The following is a 17,398-nucleotide window of genomic DNA, read 5'->3' as shown; positions in this document are numbered from 1 at the left end:
TTAAGGTGCCCAGGGCCAGCTCAGGGTGCCCAGACCTAGCTCAGAGCACCCAGACACAGATTAAGGTGCCCAGAGTCAGCTCAGGGTGCCCAGAGCCACATTAGGGTGCCCAGGCCCACATTAAGGTGCCCAGGGCCAAATTAAGGTGCCCAGACCTAGCTCAGGGTGCCCAGGGCCAAATTAGGGTGCCCAGACCCAGCTCAGGGTGCCCAGGGCCAAATTAGGGTGCCCAAATTAAGGTGCCCAGAGCCCGATCTAGGTGCCTGGAGCCAGCTCAGGGTGCCCAGAGCCAGATTAAGGTACCCAAACCCAGATTAAGGTGCCCAGACTCAGCTCAGGATGCCCAGAGCCAGCTCAGGGTGCCCAAATTAAGGTGCCCAGAGCTAGATCTAGCTGCCCAGAGCCAGATTAAGGTACCCAAACCCAGATTAAGATGCCCAGACCCAGCTCAGGGTGCCCAGGGCCAGATTAAGGTACCCAAACCCAGATTAAGGTGCCCAGACTCAGCTCAGGATGCCCAGAGCCAGCTCAGGGTGCCCAAATTAAGGTGCCCAGAGCTAGATCTAGCTGCCCAGAGCCAGATTAAGGTACCCAAACCCAGATTAAGATGCCCAGACCCAGCTCAGGGTGCCCAGGGCCAGATTAAGGTACCCAAACCCAGATTAAGGTGCCCAGACCCAGCTCAGACCCAGGCGGGGGCAGGAGGGGGGCGGCGCGGGGGGCACCCACGGGTGCGGGGGGACACTCACCGGGCGGCTCGGCGTTGGCGGCGGCGTTGGCGGCGGGGGGCCCCGGGGCGGGCAGCACCCGGACGAGGGGCCGCACCAGGGCCTGCAGCGGGGCGGGCGCCCGCAGGGGCAGCAGCGGGGGGCCGGGGGGCAGCGGCAGGGGGCCGGGGGGCAGCGGGGGCGCCCGCGGGGGCCCCAGGGTGGCGGGCGCCAGCCCGTCGCGGGGCGCCTGCCGCACCACGATCTTCACCACCCCGGAGCTGTTCACCAGCGACGGGGGCACTGCGGGCGACGGGCGCCTCAGCGCTGCGCCCCGGGGCGGGGGGCGCTGGGGGCACCCGGGGGGTCCTGGGGTCTTGGGTGGGGGGGTCTGGGGGCACCCAGGGGGTCCCAGGGGCCTTGGGTAGGGGTCTGGGGGCACCCAGGGGGCTGTCAGGGGTCTTGGGGGAGGTCTGGGGGTACCCAGGGGGTCTCCCAGGGGCCTTGGAGGGGGCCTGAGGGCACCCAGAGGGCTGTCGGGGTCTTGGGGGGGGTCTGGGGGCACCCAAGGGTCTTGGGGGGGAACTGGAGGCACCCAAGGGACTGTCAGAGGTCTTGGAGAGGGTCTGGGGGCACCCAGGGGCCTTGGGGGGGCTGCCAGGGGTCTTGGGGGGGGTCCAGGGGCACCCAGGGGCCTTGGGGGGACCTGAGGGCACCCAGGGGGCTATCAGGGTCTTGGGGGAGGACCAGGGGCACCCAGGGGCCTTGGAGAGGGATCTGGGGGCACCCAGGGGGCTATCAGGGGTCTTGGGGGGGGTCTGGGGGCACCCAGGGGGATCCTAGGGATCTGGGGGGGTCTTGGAGCAACCAGGGGATCCCAGAAGTCTTGGGCAGGGGTCTGGGGGCACCCAGGGGGTCCCAAGGGTCTTGGGGGGGGGGGTTGCAGCACCCAGGGGAGTCCCAGAGATCTGGGCGGGGGGTGTCTGGGGGCACCCGGGGGGGGGTCCAGGCAGCTTGGGCCACCCAGAGGAGCCCAGGGGTCTTGGGGGGGGGGGTCCCAGAAGCACTCAGGGGGTCCCAGAGGTTTTGGGGGAGGGTCCCAGGAGCACCCAGAGGGGCCCAGGAGTCTTGGGGGAGGTCCCAGAAGCACTCAGGGGGTCCCAGGGGCACCCAGAGGGGCCCAGGGGTCTTGGATGGGGAGGAGGGGGTCCCAGGAGCACCCAGGGGGTCCCAAGAACACCACAGGATCACGGGGGGGGGAGGGGGGTCCCGGCGCACCCGTTCCCCCCTCCGCAGCCAGGGCAGCACCCCGGGGTGCCCGGCGCTCACCTTGGGCGGCGGCGATGGGGACGCTGATGGCGGCGGGGGGGGCGGCGGCGGGGGGAGGCGCCGGGGGGGCGGGCAGCAGGGTGGCGGCGGCCGGGTGGTGGCCGGGTCCCGGTTGACCCCCGGCGGTCAGGGCCGGGACACCCACGGGTGCCGGGGGGGGCGGCGGCGGCGGCGGGGGCGCCGGCGGGGGGCCGGGGGGCTGGGCCACGGCCTGGATGAGGGCCACCTGCGCCGGCTGGCTGATGATGTGGTGCTGTCCCCCCGCCGCCACCAGGTGCAGCACGTTCCCTGCGGGGGGGGGGGGGCCGTGAGCACCCATGGGTGCCCCCCCCGGCGCAGCCCCCAAGCCTGCCCCAGCCCCCCCACACACACGCACCCCGGAGCGCCCGGTGTGCGGTGAGGCCTCCTGCTTTCCCCCCCTACCCTGCCCCACGCGTGGGTGGGTGGTACGTGACCCCCCCCCCACCCACACCCTATGGTTTGGGGAGGGGGTGGGGGGCAGTCTGGGGTGCAGCACCCTGGGGTCAGCCCGTATCGGGGTGCAGCCTCTCCTGGGGTGGGCCTGATATGAGGGGGCTGCACCCTGGGGGTCACCCCATGTTGGGTGCAGCACCCTGGGGTTCCCCCCACATTGGGTGCTGCACCCTGGGGGTCACCCCACATCAGGGTGCCGCACCCTGGGGTCACCCCATAGTGGGTGCTGCACCCTGGGGGTCTCCCCATATCAGGGTGCTGCACCCTGGGGTCCCCCCCACATTGGGTGCTGCACCCTGGGGTCTCCCCACATTGGGTGCAGCCCCCTGGGGTCCCACCATATCAGGGTGCTGCACCCTAGGGTCCCCCCACATCGGGTGCAGCCCCCTGGGAGTCACCCCATATTAGGTGCACCCCCCCCCGGGGGCCCCCCATATCAGGGTGCTGCACCCTGGGGCCCCCCCAAATTGGGGGCAGCCCCCTGGGGGGGTCACCCCATATCAGGGTGCCTCACCCTAGTGCCCCCCACCTTGGGTGCCACGCCCTGGGGTCCCCCCCACATTGGGTGCAGCCCCCTGGGGTCCCCCCATATCAGGGTGCTGCACCCTGGGGTCACCCCAAATTGGGGGCAGCCCCCTGGGGGGGTCAGCCCACATCAGGGTGCCTCACCCTAGTGCCCCCCCACGTTGGGTGCCGCACCGTGGGGATCCCCCCATATCAGGGTGCTGCACCCTGGGGTCCCCCCACATCGGGTGCAGCCCCCTGGGAGTCACCCCACATCAGGGTGCAGCCCCCTGGGGGTCACCCCACATCAGGACGCAGCACCCGAGAGTCTCCCCCGCTACCCCACCCCGTTGGGGGGGGGGTGGGTCGCCCGCGCTGGGGCGGGGGCACCCGCCGGGGCTGTGCTGGGGGTCGGGCCGGGGGGGTAGCACCTACTTGGCAGCTGCCGGGGTTGGGCCAGGGCCACCTGGCGCACCTGGGTGCCCGTCAGCGTCAGCTTGTTGCCGGCCAGCTGGAAGGTGAGGGGCTTCCCGGCGGGGGTCCCCGTCGTCGCCGCCGCCGCCGCCAGCGGCCGGTTGGCCAGGGCGGCCAGCTGGGCGATGCTCACCACCTCGCCGGCTGTGGGGGACACAGGCGGCGGCGTTAGCGGGGGACGCTGGTAACGGGGGACGCGGTTAGCGGGGGACACCGTCGGCGGGGCGCGCTGCCGGCCGGGCGCGCCGTTGGGGGGTGACGGCGTTAGCGGGGGGGACGCTGTCGGCGGGGGACGCTGTTAGGGGGTGACGGTGTTGATGGAGGACGCCGGTAACGGGGAACGTGGTTAGCGGGGGACACCGTTGGCAGAGCGCGCTGTCAGCTGCGGACGCCGTTGGGGGGTGACTGTGTTAGTGGGGGACGCTGATAAGGGGGGACGCCGTTGGGGGGGGACACCGTCAGCGGGGGACGCTGTTAGGGGGTGACGGTGTTAGCGAAGGTGTTAATGGAGGACGCTGGTAACGGGGGACGCGGTTAGCGGGGGACACCGTCGGCGGGGCGCGCTGTCGGCCGGGGACGCCGTTGGGGGGTGACGGCGTTAGGAGGGAACGCCGTCGGCAGGGGACGTTGTTAGGGGGTGACGGTGTTAGCGGGGGACGTGGTTAGCAGGGGACACCATCGGCGGGGCGCGCTGCCAGCCGGGGACGCCGTTGGGGGGTGACGGTGTTAGTGGGGGACGCTGGTAAGGGGGGACGCCATCAGCAGGGGACGCTGTTAGGAGGTGACGGTGTTAATGGAGGACGCTGGTAACGGGGGACATGGTTAGGGGGGGACACCATCAGTGGGGCGTGCTGTCGGCAGGGGACGCTGTTGGAGGGTGACGGTGTTAGCGGGGGATGCCGGTAAGGGGGGACGCCGTTAGGAGGGGACACCGTCAGCGGGGGACGCTGTTAGGGGGTGACGGTGTTAGCGGGGGATGCCGGTAAGGGGGGACGCCGTTAGGAGGGGACACCGTCAGCGGGGGACGCTGTTAGGGGGTGACGGTGTTAGCGGGGGATGCCGGTAAGGGGGGACGCCGTTAGGAGGGGACACCGTCAGCGGGGGACGCTGTTAGGGGGTGACGGTGTTAGCGGGGGACGCTGGTAAGGGAGGAACGCTATTACGGGGTGACACCATGAGCAAGTGACACTGCCAGCAGACAACAACATTAGGGGACGACACTGCCACCCGCTGACACCATTAGGGGACGGTGACACCACGAGCAAGCAACACCACTAGCAGCCAACAACATTAGGGGGCAACACTGCAACCCACTGACACCGTTAGGGGAGAGAGAACACCGTCAGTGGGTGAATGCGGTCAGCAGGGGACACCAACAGGGGGTGACATCGCAAGCGGGTGACACCATGAGCGGGTGACACCACCACCAGCTGACACCGTTAGCAGGGAGAGGACACCGTCAGCGGGGGTCACCGATGGCAGGGGGACACTGCCAGCGGGTGACAATGTTAGGGCGCAACACTGCCACCAGTTGACACTGTTAGCAGGTGGTATGGTCAGCGGGGGTCACTGATGGGGGGGGCAACTGTCAGCAGGGGAAACTGTCAGCGGGTGACAGCGTTAGGGTGTGACACTGTCAGCCGCTGACACCATTAGCAGGGAGAAGACCGTCAGCAGGTGGCATAGTCAGCGGGGAACACCAATAGGGGGGATGCCAATAGGTGGTGACACCGCGAGCAGGTGACACCATGAGCAGGTGACAACGTTAGGGTGTGACAGCACCACCAGCAGTCACCATTAGCGAGGAGAGGATGCCACCAGCAGGTGGCGCACTCAGCGGGGGACACCGATGGGGGGGTGACGCTGCCAGCGGGTGACACCGTGAGCGGGTGACAACGTTAGGGTGCGACAGGGCCCCCAGCGGACACCGTTAGTGGGGAGGGGACGCTGCCAGCAGGTGGCGCACTCAGCGGGGGACACCGATGGGGGGGTGACGCAGCCAGCGGGTGACACCATGAGCGGGTGACAACATTAGGGTGCGACAGGGCCCCCAGCGGACACCGTTAGTGGGGAGGGGACGCTGCCAGCAGGTGGCGCACTCAGCGGGGAACACCGATGGGGGGTGACGCTGCCAGCGGGTGACACCGTGAGCGGGTGACAACGTTAGGGTGCGACAGGGCCCCCAGCGGACACCGTTAGTGGGGAGGGGACGCTGCCAGCAGGTGGCGCACTCAGCGGGGAACACCGATGGGGGGTGACGCTGCCAGCGGGTGACACCGTGAGCGGGTGACAACGTTAGGGTGCGACAGGGCCCCTAGCGGACACCGTTAGTGGGGAGGGGACGCTGCCAGCAGGTGGCGCACTCAGCGGGGGACACCGATGGGGGGTGACGCTGCCAGCGGGTGACACCGTGAGCGGGTGACAACGTTAGGGTGCAACAGGGCCCCCAGCGGACACCATTAGTGGGGAGGGGACGCTGCCAGCAGGTGGCGCACTCAGCGGGGGACACCGATGGGGGGTGACGCTGCCAGCGGGTGACACCGTGAGCGGGTGACAACGTTAGGGTGCGACAGGGCCCCCAGCGGACACCGTTAGTGGGGAGGGGACGCTGCCAGCAGGTGGCGCACTCAGCGATGGGGGGTGACAGGGCCGGGGGGTGACAGCACGAGCAGGTGACGGGGTGACACTCACAGGGCAGGCGGGCCTGCATGTCGGGCGAGAGCAGCAGGCGCTGGGGGCCGGCGCCGGGGAAGGCGTAGGCGGGCAGGGGCGCGGGGGCCCCCGGGCCGGGCTTGGGGGGCGCCGGGGATGCTTGGGGGGCGCCCGGGGGCCGGCCCAGCCCCACGGGACCCGGCCCCGCTTTCAGGGGGGCGGCGGCGGCGGCAGCGACGGGGGGCGGCGCCGGCGGCCGGGCGGCTCCCAGGGCGGCTCCAGCCAGCGGCGGCAGCACTGAGGGAAGGATTTTGGGGGGGGGGGGTTAGGCCCCGCCCCCAGATGCCCCAAGCCACGCCCCTCCAATACCCCCAGTAGCCCTATTGCCCAGCCAAGCCCCGCCCATCTCGAATACCACCCCCTTATTTACCCCGGCTGCTCAGCCCCGCCCCCAGCCAAATCCCGCCCCCTCCCACCCCCTCCAAACCCACCCAGGCCCCCAGCCCCGCCCCTCCCCCGCAGCAAGCCCCGCCCCCAGCCAAGCCCCACCTCCTCCATTACCCCCTGCCACCCAGCCAAGCCCCACCCCCTTTTATCTCCCAGTCAAGCCCCACCCTCAGCTCCAGCCCCTCCCTCCACCCCTCCCAGTCCAGCCCCGCCCCCACCCCACCCCTGCGCACAAGCCCCGCCCCCTATTACCGGCCACAGCCCGGCCCCGCCCCTCCACCCCAGCCCCGCCACCTGTGCACAAGCCCCGCCCCCTCCTAGTAATCCTTATAGCCAAGCCCCGCCCCCTCCCCACCCATCCCTCTCACAGCCCAGCCCCGCCCCCCCTGCGCACAAGCCCCGCCCCTCCTAGTAATCCCCATAGTACAGCCCCGCCCCCTCCCTCACAGCCCCGCCCCTCCATCCGGTCCCGCCCCCTGCACCCAAGCCCCGCCCCCTCCCACCCCTCTCAAACCCCCACGCCCGCCCCCCTCCGGCCCCGCCCCCCTCCCTCCCGGCCCCGCCCCCTCACCGTGGGCGGGGGCGGCGGGGCCGAGGGGGGGCAGGAGGGTGGGCGGTGGCGGCGGTGGGGGCGGGGGCCGGGGGGGGGCGGCCAGGGCCAGGCCCAGCCCCAGCCCCAGGGCCAGGGGGGCGCCGGGGGGGCCGGCGGGGGGCAGCGGCGGCGGCGGGGGGGCGGCGGTGGCGGCGGGGGGCGGCGCGGGGGGGGGCCGGGGCCCCGGCGGCACCAGCACCCGGCCCTCCGCCTTGGGGGGGGCCTGCAGCATCCTGTGGGGGAGGGGGGAGCACCCATGGGTGAGCAGCCAGCCCCCACCCCAACCCCCCGAAACACCCCCCCGGGGGGGGGGGCTGCAGCATCCTGTGGGGGAGGGGGGAGCACCCATGGGTGAGCAGCCAGCCCCCACCCCAACCCCCCGAAACACCCCCCCCGGGGGGGGGGGCTGCAGCATCCTGGGGGGGGGGAAGCACCCATGGGTGAGCACCCGGCCCCCACCCCCCGAAATACCCTCCGGGGGGGGGCTGCAGCATTCTGGGGGGGGGGAGCACCCATGGGTGAGCACCTAGCCCCCACCCCCCCGAAATACCCTCCGGGGCGGGGGCTGCAGCATCCTGGGGGGAGGGGGGAGCACCCATGGGTGAGCACCCGGCCCCCACCCCCCCTGAAACACCCTGGCACCCCCCCCATGGGGACCCACCACCCCCTGTGACTCCTTGACACCCCCCTGGTGTCCCCCCACCCCCCTGTGTCCCCCCCCCCCGTGTCCCCCACCCCCTCGGTGTCCCCCATCTCCCCGGTGTCCCCCCCCCGTGTCCCCCACCCCCTCGGTGTCCCCCATCTCCCCGGTGTCCCCCCCCCCGTGTCCCCCACCCCCTCGGTGTCCACCATCTCCCCGGTGTCCCCCCCCCCGTGTCCCCCATCTCCCTGGTGTCCATCTCCCCGGTGTCCCCCCCTCTCCCCAGCACCCCCGCTCCCCTTGGTGTCCCCAAGCCCCTTGGTGTCCCCCCTCTCCCTGGCCTCCCCCATTGCCCCGGTGTCCCCCCAGAGTCCCCCGCCCCCTCGGTGTCCCCAAGCCCCCGGTGTCCCCCCAGAGTCCTCCACCCCCTTGGTGTCCCCAAGCCCCCGGTGTCCCCAAGCCTCCGGTGTCCCCCCTCTCCCCAGCGCCCCCGACCCCCTTGGTGTCCCCAAGCCCCTGGTGTCTTCAACCCCCTTGGTGTCCCCCCTCTCCCTGGCATCCCCCATTGCCCCAGTGTCCTCCCGTGGTCCCCGCCCCCTTGGTGTCCCCAAGCCCCCGGTGTCTTCAACCCCCTTGGTGTCCCCAAGCCCCTTGGTGCCCCCCGCCCCAGGTGTCCCCGCGGTACCGGTTGACTTTCATCTTGACGGGCTTGGGGCGCGGCGGCGGGTCGGGGGCGGCGGCCACGTCCTCGAGCAGGCGCCGGGTGACGCGCCAGCGGGGCAGGAAGGTGTCGGCGGCGTAGCGCGACGCCCGGCCCTCCAGCCCCACCAGGTCGAAGAGCCCCATGTCCACCTGCTGCGGGGACGGGGACGCCGGCGTCACCGCCACCGGCCACCGCCGCCACCCCGCCCCAAAACTGTCCCCATGGGGACGGGGCGCCCCGCCGGGGCACGAGGTGGCACCTGCGGCCACCCCTGCGTCACCGCGATGGTGGCCACGGGGTCCCACCAGTGGCCATGTCACCTACGGTCCCCCAATTGTCACCATGGGGGTCCAGGGCTCTGCCGCTGGATCATTTGTCACCTACGGCCCCAAAACTGTCCCCATGGCGACATGGGACCCCATTAGAGCACAAGGTGGCACAATGGTGGCCACAGGGTCCCACCAGTGGCCAACGTGTCACCTACGGTCCCCCGATTGTCACCATGGGGGTCCAGGGCTCTGCCGCTGGATCATTTGTCACCTACGGCCCCATTACTGTCCCCATGGGGTTGTGGGACCCCACCAGGGCACAAGATGGCACCTGCAGCCACCCCTGCGTCACCGCGATGGTGGCCACGGGGTCCCACCAGTGGACGACGTGTCACCTACGGTCCCCCGATTGTCACCACGGGGGGCAGGGCTCTGCCGCTGGCTGATTTGTCACCTATGGCCCCAAAACTGTCCCCATGGGGACATGGGACCCCACCAGGGCACAAGATGGCACCTGCGGCCATCCCTGCGTCACCGCGATGGTGGCCACGGGGTCCCACCAGTGGCCATGTCACCTACGGTCCCCCAATTGTCACCATGGGGGTCCAGGGCTCTGCCGCTGGATCATTTGTCACCTACGGCCCTATTACTGTCCCCATGGCGACATGGGACCCCATCAGAGCACGAGGTTGCACAATGGTGGCCACGGGGTCCCACCAGTGGCCAACGTGTCACCTACGGTCCCCCGATTGTCACCATGGGGGTCCAGGGCTCTGCCGCTGGATCATTTGTCACCTACGGCCCCATTACTGTCCCCATGGGGTTGTGGGACCCCACCAGGGCACAAGATGGCACCTGCAGCCACCCCTGCGTCACCGCGATGGTGGCCACGGGGTCCCACCAGTGGACGACGTGTCACCTACGGTCCCCCGATTGTCACCACGGGGGGCAGGGCTCTGCCGCTGGCTGATTTGTCACCTATGGCCCCAAAACTGTCCCCATGGGGACATGGGACCCCACCAGGGCACAAGATGGCACCTGCGGCCATCCCTGCGTCACCGCGATGGTGGCCACGGGGTCCCACCAGTGGCCATGTCACCTACGGTCCCCCAATTGTCACCATGGGGGTCCAGGGCTCTGCCGCTGGATCATTTGTCACCTACGGCCCCATTACTGTCCCCATGGGGATGGGGCACCCCACCAGAGCACGAGGTGGCATCTGTAGTCATCCCGTGTCACCATGATGGCGGCCACAGGGACACGGAGCCCCACCAGTGCCCAATGCGTTCTCTATGTCCCCAAAATCGTCACCAAGGGGACACAGGGCTCTGCCAGGGGACAAGACATCAGCTACGTCCCCAGAACTGCCCCCAATGTCCCCAAAACTGTCCCCGCAGGGCCCTGCTGGTAGTCAGGGCTGATGCACCCTTGCGTCCCTCATGTCCCTTCCGTCCCCAAAACTGTCCCCGACGTCCCCAAAACTGTCTCCATGGGGCTGCAGGGCTCCTGCCCGCAGGCAGGACTGACATGTCCTTGTGCCCGTGTTCCCTCCGTCCCCAAAATCAGCCCTGATGTCCCCAAAACCGCCCCCAGGGCCCTGCTGGTGGCCGGGGCCGACGCGTCTTTGTGTCTCTGTCCCCTCTGTCCCCGAAACTGTCCCTGATGTCCCCAAAACTGTCCCCATGGGGCCGCAGGCTCCTGTCAGTGACCAGGGCTGATGCATTCTCGTGTCCCTTGGGTCTCCTGTCCCCAAAACTGTCCCTGACGTCCCCAAAACTGTCCCCTCGGGGCCGCAGGCTCCTGTCAGTGACCAGGGCTGATGCATTCTCGTGTCCCTTGGGTCTCCTGTCCCCAAAACTGTCCCTGACGTCCCCAAAACCACCCGCTGGGCCTGCAGGGCCCCGCCGGTGGCCAGGACCGACGCGTCCTCGCCTCCCTCGCGTCCCCTCCGTCCCCAAAACAGCCCGCCGGGGCGTCACCTTGAAGGGGTCGGGGTCGAGGGCGCGCAGGACGAGCGAGGCGGTGACGAAGCAGATGCCCTCGGTGATGAAGGGCGAGTGGATGGGCCGCGGGTCGAAGAGGTTGGGGTGGTTGCACACCTTGCGCAGCTGCATCAGCACGTTGATGACGCTCATGAAGTGGCCCGTGGCCAGGGTGGCCTTGGTGCTGCGGGGGGTGGCGGGGGACGGGTGACAGGCTGAGGAGACTGGGGGGGAGGAGGCGGGGGGGGGAAGGGGGAGGGAGGGAGGGGGCGTGACGGGGGACGGCGGAGGGGACCCCGGCGTCCCCGGCCCGCTCACCTGGCCTGGCCCATGAAGTCGTCGTAGAGGTAGCGCTGCCGCTTGGACAGGCGGCACTTGATGACGTGCTCGTACTTCTTGGGCATCTGCTTCTCCACGTCCACCTTCACCCGGCGCAGCAGGAAGGGGCGCAGCACCTGCGGGGGGGGGGGGGGGTCAAATATGGAGGTGCCCCCCACGGAACGGCACCCCGGAAGGTAAAGGGGTGGGGGGAGAACCCCAGGGAGCTGCACCCAAAAACGGGAGGTAGCCCCAGGCAGCGGCACCCAAATATTTGGGGTAGAACCCCAGGGAGCTGCACCCTGAAGTCTGGGATACCCCCAGGCTGCGGCACCCAAAAGTTTGGGGAACCCCCAGGGAGCTGCACCCTGAAATTTAGGATACTTCCAGGCAGTGGCACCCAAAAATTTGGGGTACCTCTAGGCAGTGGCACCCTGATATATGGGGTTCCTCCAGGCAGCAGCACCCAAAAATTTGGGGTACCCTCAGGCAGTGGCACCCTGATATCTGGGGTTCCTCCAGGCAGCGGCACCCAAAAATTTGGGGTACCCTCAGGCAGTGGCACCCTGATATCTGGGGTTCCTCCAGGCAGTGGCACCCAAAAATTTGGGGTACCTCTAGGCAGTGGCACCCTGATATCTGGGGTTCCTCCAGGCAGCAGCACCCAAAAATTTGGGGTACCCTCAGGCAGTGGCACCCTGATATCTGGGGTTCCTCCAGGCAGCGGCACCCAAAAATTTGGGGTACCCTCAGGCAGTGGCACCCTGAAATCCACGGTGACCTCACAGCTGCACCCCAAAACTAGGATCTCCCAAGGGAGCTGCACCCCAACAACGGGGTCACCCCAGGCAGCTACACCCAAAAATTTGGGGTGCCCCTACGCAGTGGTACCCTGATATCTGGGGTACCCCCAGGCAGCTGCACCCCAAAACTGGGGTGACCTCAGGCAGCTACACCCCAGAGTCAGGGTGACCCCAGGGAACTACACCCTGATCTCAGTCACCCCATGTAGCTACAGCCCAATCTCGCAGTGACCCCGAGCAGCTACAACCCTCAGCCGGGCTGACTCCACGCAGCTACACCCTGATCTCATGGTGACCCCCACACAGCTACACCCCTCAGCCGGGCTAACCCCAGGCAGCTACACCCTGATCTCACGGTGACCCCAAGCAGCTACAACCCTCAGCCGGGCTGACTCCACGCAGCTACACCCTGATCTCATGGTGACCCCCACACAGCTACACCCCTCAGCCGGGCTAACCCCAGGCAGCTACACCCTGATCTCACGGTGACCCCAAGCAGCTACAACCCTCAGCCAGGCTGACTCCACGCAGCTACACCCTGATCTCACGGTGACCCCCACGCAGCTACACCCCTCAGCAGGGCTGACCCCAGGCAGCTACACCCTGATCTCACGGTGACCACAGGCAGCTACAACCCTTAGCTGGGCTGACTCCACGCAGCTACACCCTGATCTCATGGTGACCCCCACGCAGCTACACCCCTCAGCAGGGCTGACCCGAGCCAGCTACACCCTGATCTCACGGTGACCCCAAGCAGCTACAACCCTCAGCCGGGCTGACTCCATGCAGCTACAGCCCGATCTCATGGTGGCCCCCACGCAGCTACACCCCTCAGCCGGGCTGACCTCACGCAGCTACACCCTGATCTCATGGTGGCCCCCACGCAGCTACACCCCTCAGCCGGGCTGACCCGAGGCAGCTACACCCTGATCTCACGGTGACCCCAAGCAGCTACGCCCCTCAGCCAGGCTGACCCGAGGCAGCTACACCCTGATCTCACGGTGACCCCCATGCAGCTACACCCCTGAACCAGGCTGACTCCACGCAGCTACACCTCGATCTTGCGGCGACCCCCACAGAGCTACACCCCAATTCCGGGGCAGTCGCTCCCCCCCACCCCACCCACCTTGTGGAGCCGCTTGACGAGGCTCTCGTTGTACTCCTGGCTACCCTCGATCATGCCGGTGAGGGGGTTGGAGAACCACTCCTTGAACTCGCGGTGCGACTGGAAGACGTGGGGCATCAGGAAGTGCATGAGCGACCACAGCTCCATGAGGCTGTTCTGCAGCGGCGTCCCCGTCAGCAACAGGCGCCGCTGGCTGCCCCCCGCCGCCGGGAAGAAGGACAAAAGAAAGGGCGGTGAGGGCCCGCGGGTGACAACGGCGGGGAGGGGGGGGGGGCGCCCGGCGCGGGCGGCCGCCGCCACCTGTTGAAGTTGAGCAGCGACTGCCAGCGCTGCGACTTGAAGTTCTTGATGTTCTGGGCCTCGTCGAGGATGAGGTACTTCCAGTTCTTGCGCCGGAAGGCCTGGTGGTCCTGCAGCACCAGCTTGTAGGAGGTGATGCACACGTGGAAGGCGTTGGGCTTGGTCCAGCCCTGCGGGGGGGGGGGCAGGGGGGCACAGAGCCGGGTCGGGGTGAGGGGGGTCGGGGCTGCACCCCGCCGCCTCCCGACCCGGCCCGCCGCCGCCCTCACCTGCCGCTTGAGCTTGCGCTCCTTCTGCGCCCCGTAGTAGGTGAGGATCTTGAAGCTGGGGCACCAGCGCTTGAGCTCCATCTCCCAGTTGAGCATGACGCTGGTGGGTACGATGATGAGGTGGGGGCCCCAGCTGCCTGCGGGGGGGCGGCGGGCGTCAGCCCCGGGACGGGGGCGGGGGGGGTCCCGGGTACCCTCGGAGCACCCAGGAGCCGCGGGGTGAAACGGCCGAGCAGCTCTCGAGGCGCCCGCGCGCAACCGCCAACGCTCACAACCTCCTGGCACCTCCTAACAACACCGCGAGCCGCCTGCACACAGCCAACAACACCCACAACCTCCCAGCACCTCCCAACAACGCCACGAGCAGCCCCTGTGGTGTCCACACACAACCAACAACACCCACAACCCTCCGGCCCCTCCCAGCAACGCCACGAGCAGCCCCTGAGGTGTCCACACACAACCAACAACACCCACAACCTCCCAGCACCTCCCAACAACGCCACGAGCAGCCCCTGAGGTGTCCACACACAACCAACAACACCCACAACCTCCCAGCACCTCCCAACAACGCCACGAGCAGCCCCTGTGGTGTCCACACACAACCAACAACACCCACAACCCTCCGGCACCTCCCAACAACGCCACGAGCAGCCCCTGAGGTGTCCACACACAACCAACACCCACAACCCTCCGGCACCTCCCAACAATGCCACAAGCAGCCCAAGGTGTCCACACACAACCAACAACACCCACAACCTCCCAGCACCTCCCAACAACACCACGAGCAGCCCCCGAGGTGCCCACGCACAACCAACAACACTCACAACCCCCTAGCACCTCCCAACAACACCCTGAGCAGCCCCCAAGGTGCCAGCACATGCTCAACAACACCCAACCCCCCCAGCACCTCCCAACAACACCCTGAGCAGCCCCCAAGGTGCCAGCACATGCTCAACAACACCCAACCCCCCCAGCACCTCCCAACAACACCCTGAGCAGCCCCCAAGGTGCCTGCACACCATCCCCAATACCCACAACCCCCTGGCACCTCCCACCACCACCACGAACAGCCCCCGAGCCACTCACACACGCTCAACACCACCCCACACCCCGCGGCACCTCCCACCAACACCACGAGCAGCTCTCGAGGTGCCTGCACACCGTCACCAACACCCAACCCCCCCCAGTCCCCCCCCCCAAGGGGCCGGGAGGCACTCGGGCGGCCCCCGGCAGCCCCCTCACCCTTCTCGCAGGCCAGGTGGGCCAGCAGGGAGATGGTCTGGATGGTCTTGCCCAGGCCCATCTCGTCGGCCAAGATGCCGTTGAGCTTCTTCTCGTACATGGTGACGAGCCAGTCGAGGCCGATGTGCTGGTACTCGCGCAGGGTGCCGCGCAGGAGGTGCGGGATGGGCGTCTTCACCTGCGGGGGGGGGGGCGTCAGCGCGGAGGTGGGGCGGGTGCCGGGGAAGGGGGGAGGGGGCGGGTTCGGGGCCCACCTGGGTGGTGGCCAGGGTGTAGCCCTTGGGTTGGAGGCTCTCGGCGGCGGCGGCGATGTCGGTGATCTCGGCCTTGGGGGCCGGGGCCGGGGCGGCCGGCGGGGCGCCCGCCCGCTCCTCGTCGCCCTGCAGCAGGTAGGCCACGCCGCAGTCCTCCCCGCGGTCCTCCTCCTCGGCGCCGGCCGCCGCCGCCCCTTCTTCGTCCTCCTCCTCCTCGTCTTCCTCGACCTCCTCGTCCTCCTCGTCGTCCTCCTCCTCCTCCTCCTCGTCCTCGTCATCGTCCTCCTCCTCCTCCTCCTCGTCCTCCTCGCTCTCGGCCGCCGGCGAGTCTGCGGGGTCGTCCGGGGTGGGGGGGTGCCGTGAGCGGGGCCGGCACCCCAGGGTGGCCCAGGCACCCATGGAGGGGGCTCCAGCACCCCGGGGGTGACACCAGCACCGACGGGTGACCCTGACACCCAGGGGTGGCTCTACCATCTGTGGAGGACCCTGACACCCGCAGGCGGCTCTAGCGCTCGTGGGTAGCCCTGACACCAGTGGGTGACTCTGGCACCCACAGCAGTGGCACTAGCACCCGTGGGTGGTCCCAGCATCTAAGGGGAGCTGCAGCACCCACGGGTGAAGCCAACACCCATTGGCGGCCCTGACGCTTGGGGGCGGCTGTAGCCCCCGTAGTGGTGCCGCTAGCACCCACAGGTGGTTCTGATATCAACGGGTGGCTCTAGCACCCATGGTGGTGGCCCCAGCATCGAGGGAAGGCTCTAACCCCCATGGGTGGCTCTAACACCCGTGAGTGACCCCGACGCCCCTTGGTAGCTCTAACACCCAGGGGTGGCCCTGACACCTGAGGGTGGCACCAGCACCCATTGGTGGATCTAGCACCCTTGACTGACCCCAGCACCCATGGGTGGCCCCAGCACCCAATGATGCCTCTAACACCCACGGGTGCCCCCAACACCTCTTGGCAGCTCTAGCACCCAGGGGTGGCCCCAGCACCCATCAGTAGCTCTAGCACTCATGGGTGGCCCCAGCACCCGTCGGTGGCTCTAGCATGAATGATGGCTCTAACACCCATGGGTGCCCGTGACACTCCTTGGCAGCTCTAGCAACCATGGGTGGCCCCAACACCTGAGGGTGGCCCCAGCACCCATGGGTGGCCCCAGCACCCAATGATGGCTCTAACACCCACAGGTGCTGCCAACACCCCTTGGCAGCTCTAGCACCCAGTGGTGGCCCCGACACCTGGAGGTGGCTCCAGCAGCCGTCAGCAGCTCTAGCACTCATGGGTGGCCCCAGCACCCGTGGGTGGCTCTAGCGCCCTCGATCAACCCCAGCACCCATGGGTATCCCCAACACCCTCTGGCAGCTCGAACACCCACGAGTGCTCCCGACACCCCTCGGTGGCCCCCCCCGACATACCCGAGCGGGTGCTGCTGGCGTCCTCGGGGGAGTCGTAGGCGGAGGAGCCGGAACCGGAACCGGAGCCGGGCTCGGAAGGGGCCTCGGAGCTGCCCGAGTCGGCGAAGGCGCCCGCGTACTTCTCCAGCAGCTCCTCCATGGGTAGCGCCCCTGCGCCGGGCCCACATGGGCCGTCACGGGGGCCGCCCCGCGCCCGCCCACCCGCCCGCGCCGCCCGCCCACCCGTGTCGCTCCGGGTATGTGGCGCGGCGGGCACGGGGCAGCCCGGCCGCGGGTTGCGCCGGAGCCGCTGCTCTGAGCACCAGCTACCAAATCCCGGCCCACGGCTGGGTGGGGGGGCGGGGACCTGTTGGAGTGCTCGGGGCCGCGCGTGGCGGCAGGGGGCCGCGCGGGGGGCCGTGGGGGACGCCGCCCCTACCTTCGCGGGCCAGGTCGTCGAGCTCCTTCTTGTGGTCCACGTCGCCCTCGAGGCGCTCCTGGGCGGCGATGGTCTCCTCCTCGTCCTCGGCTGCGGGGGGCGGGGGGAGGGGGGACACGCGGACCGGAAGGAGTGACACAGAGCCGAGGTGACACCGGGGAGGGGTGACACGGAGCTAGGGTGACGCTGGGGAGGTGTTGCAGGGCGGGGGGGGGGTGACACCGGGGTGGTGACGCTGGGTGGCTGTGGGGGACGTGGAGTGGGTGGGTGACGCTGGAGGGGGGGGGTGTAGCCCGGAGCTGGGGTGACACGGAGGAGGCGGGTGACACTTGCAGAGGGGGTGACATCAGGATGGTGACACCAACTGTGGGATACGGAGCTGACGGGGGTGATGCCGTGGGGGGAGGACACAGGACAGAGAGGTGACACTGTGGGGGCAGGACACAAAGCAGGTGGGTGACAGCATGTAAGGGGGTGAC

At 69.1% G+C, this 17,398-nt stretch overlaps 1 protein-coding gene across 1 annotated transcript in view; it reads right to left on the bottom strand.

Annotated features, from left to right (window-relative positions):
- Window positions 1–17,398, bottom strand: part of SRCAP (Snf2 related CREBBP activator protein) — a gene marked incomplete at its 5' end in the record, with an annotated part of 45,721 nt that overhangs the window by 13,653 nt on the left and 14,670 nt on the right. Inside the window, 16 exons of the mRNA XM_068923143.1 lie at window positions 750–1,010; window positions 2,037–2,324; window positions 3,450–3,632; window positions 6,180–6,437; window positions 6,727–6,812; window positions 7,302–7,412; window positions 8,505–8,674; window positions 10,771–10,957; window positions 11,092–11,228; window positions 13,021–13,213; window positions 13,321–13,490; window positions 13,590–13,726; window positions 14,832–15,009; window positions 15,086–15,414; window positions 16,502–16,651; window positions 16,920–17,009. Coding sequence (XP_068779244.1) covers window positions 750–1,010; window positions 2,037–2,324; window positions 3,450–3,632; window positions 6,180–6,437; window positions 6,727–6,812; window positions 7,302–7,412; window positions 8,505–8,674; window positions 10,771–10,957; window positions 11,092–11,228; window positions 13,021–13,213; window positions 13,321–13,490; window positions 13,590–13,726; window positions 14,832–15,009; window positions 15,086–15,414; window positions 16,502–16,651; window positions 16,920–17,009 — 2,928 coding nt within the window. The remainder of the gene's footprint in view (window positions 1–749; window positions 1,011–2,036; window positions 2,325–3,449; window positions 3,633–6,179; window positions 6,438–6,726; window positions 6,813–7,301; window positions 7,413–8,504; window positions 8,675–10,770; window positions 10,958–11,091; window positions 11,229–13,020; window positions 13,214–13,320; window positions 13,491–13,589; window positions 13,727–14,831; window positions 15,010–15,085; window positions 15,415–16,501; window positions 16,652–16,919; window positions 17,010–17,398) is intronic.

Source organism: Struthio camelus, chromosome 32 (assembly GCF_040807025.1).
Source record: "Struthio camelus isolate bStrCam1 chromosome 32, bStrCam1.hap1, whole genome shotgun sequence".
Lineage (NCBI taxonomy): Eukaryota > Metazoa > Chordata > Aves > Struthioniformes > Struthionidae > Struthio > Struthio camelus.
This window is presented reverse-complemented; position numbering and strand designations above follow the sequence as displayed.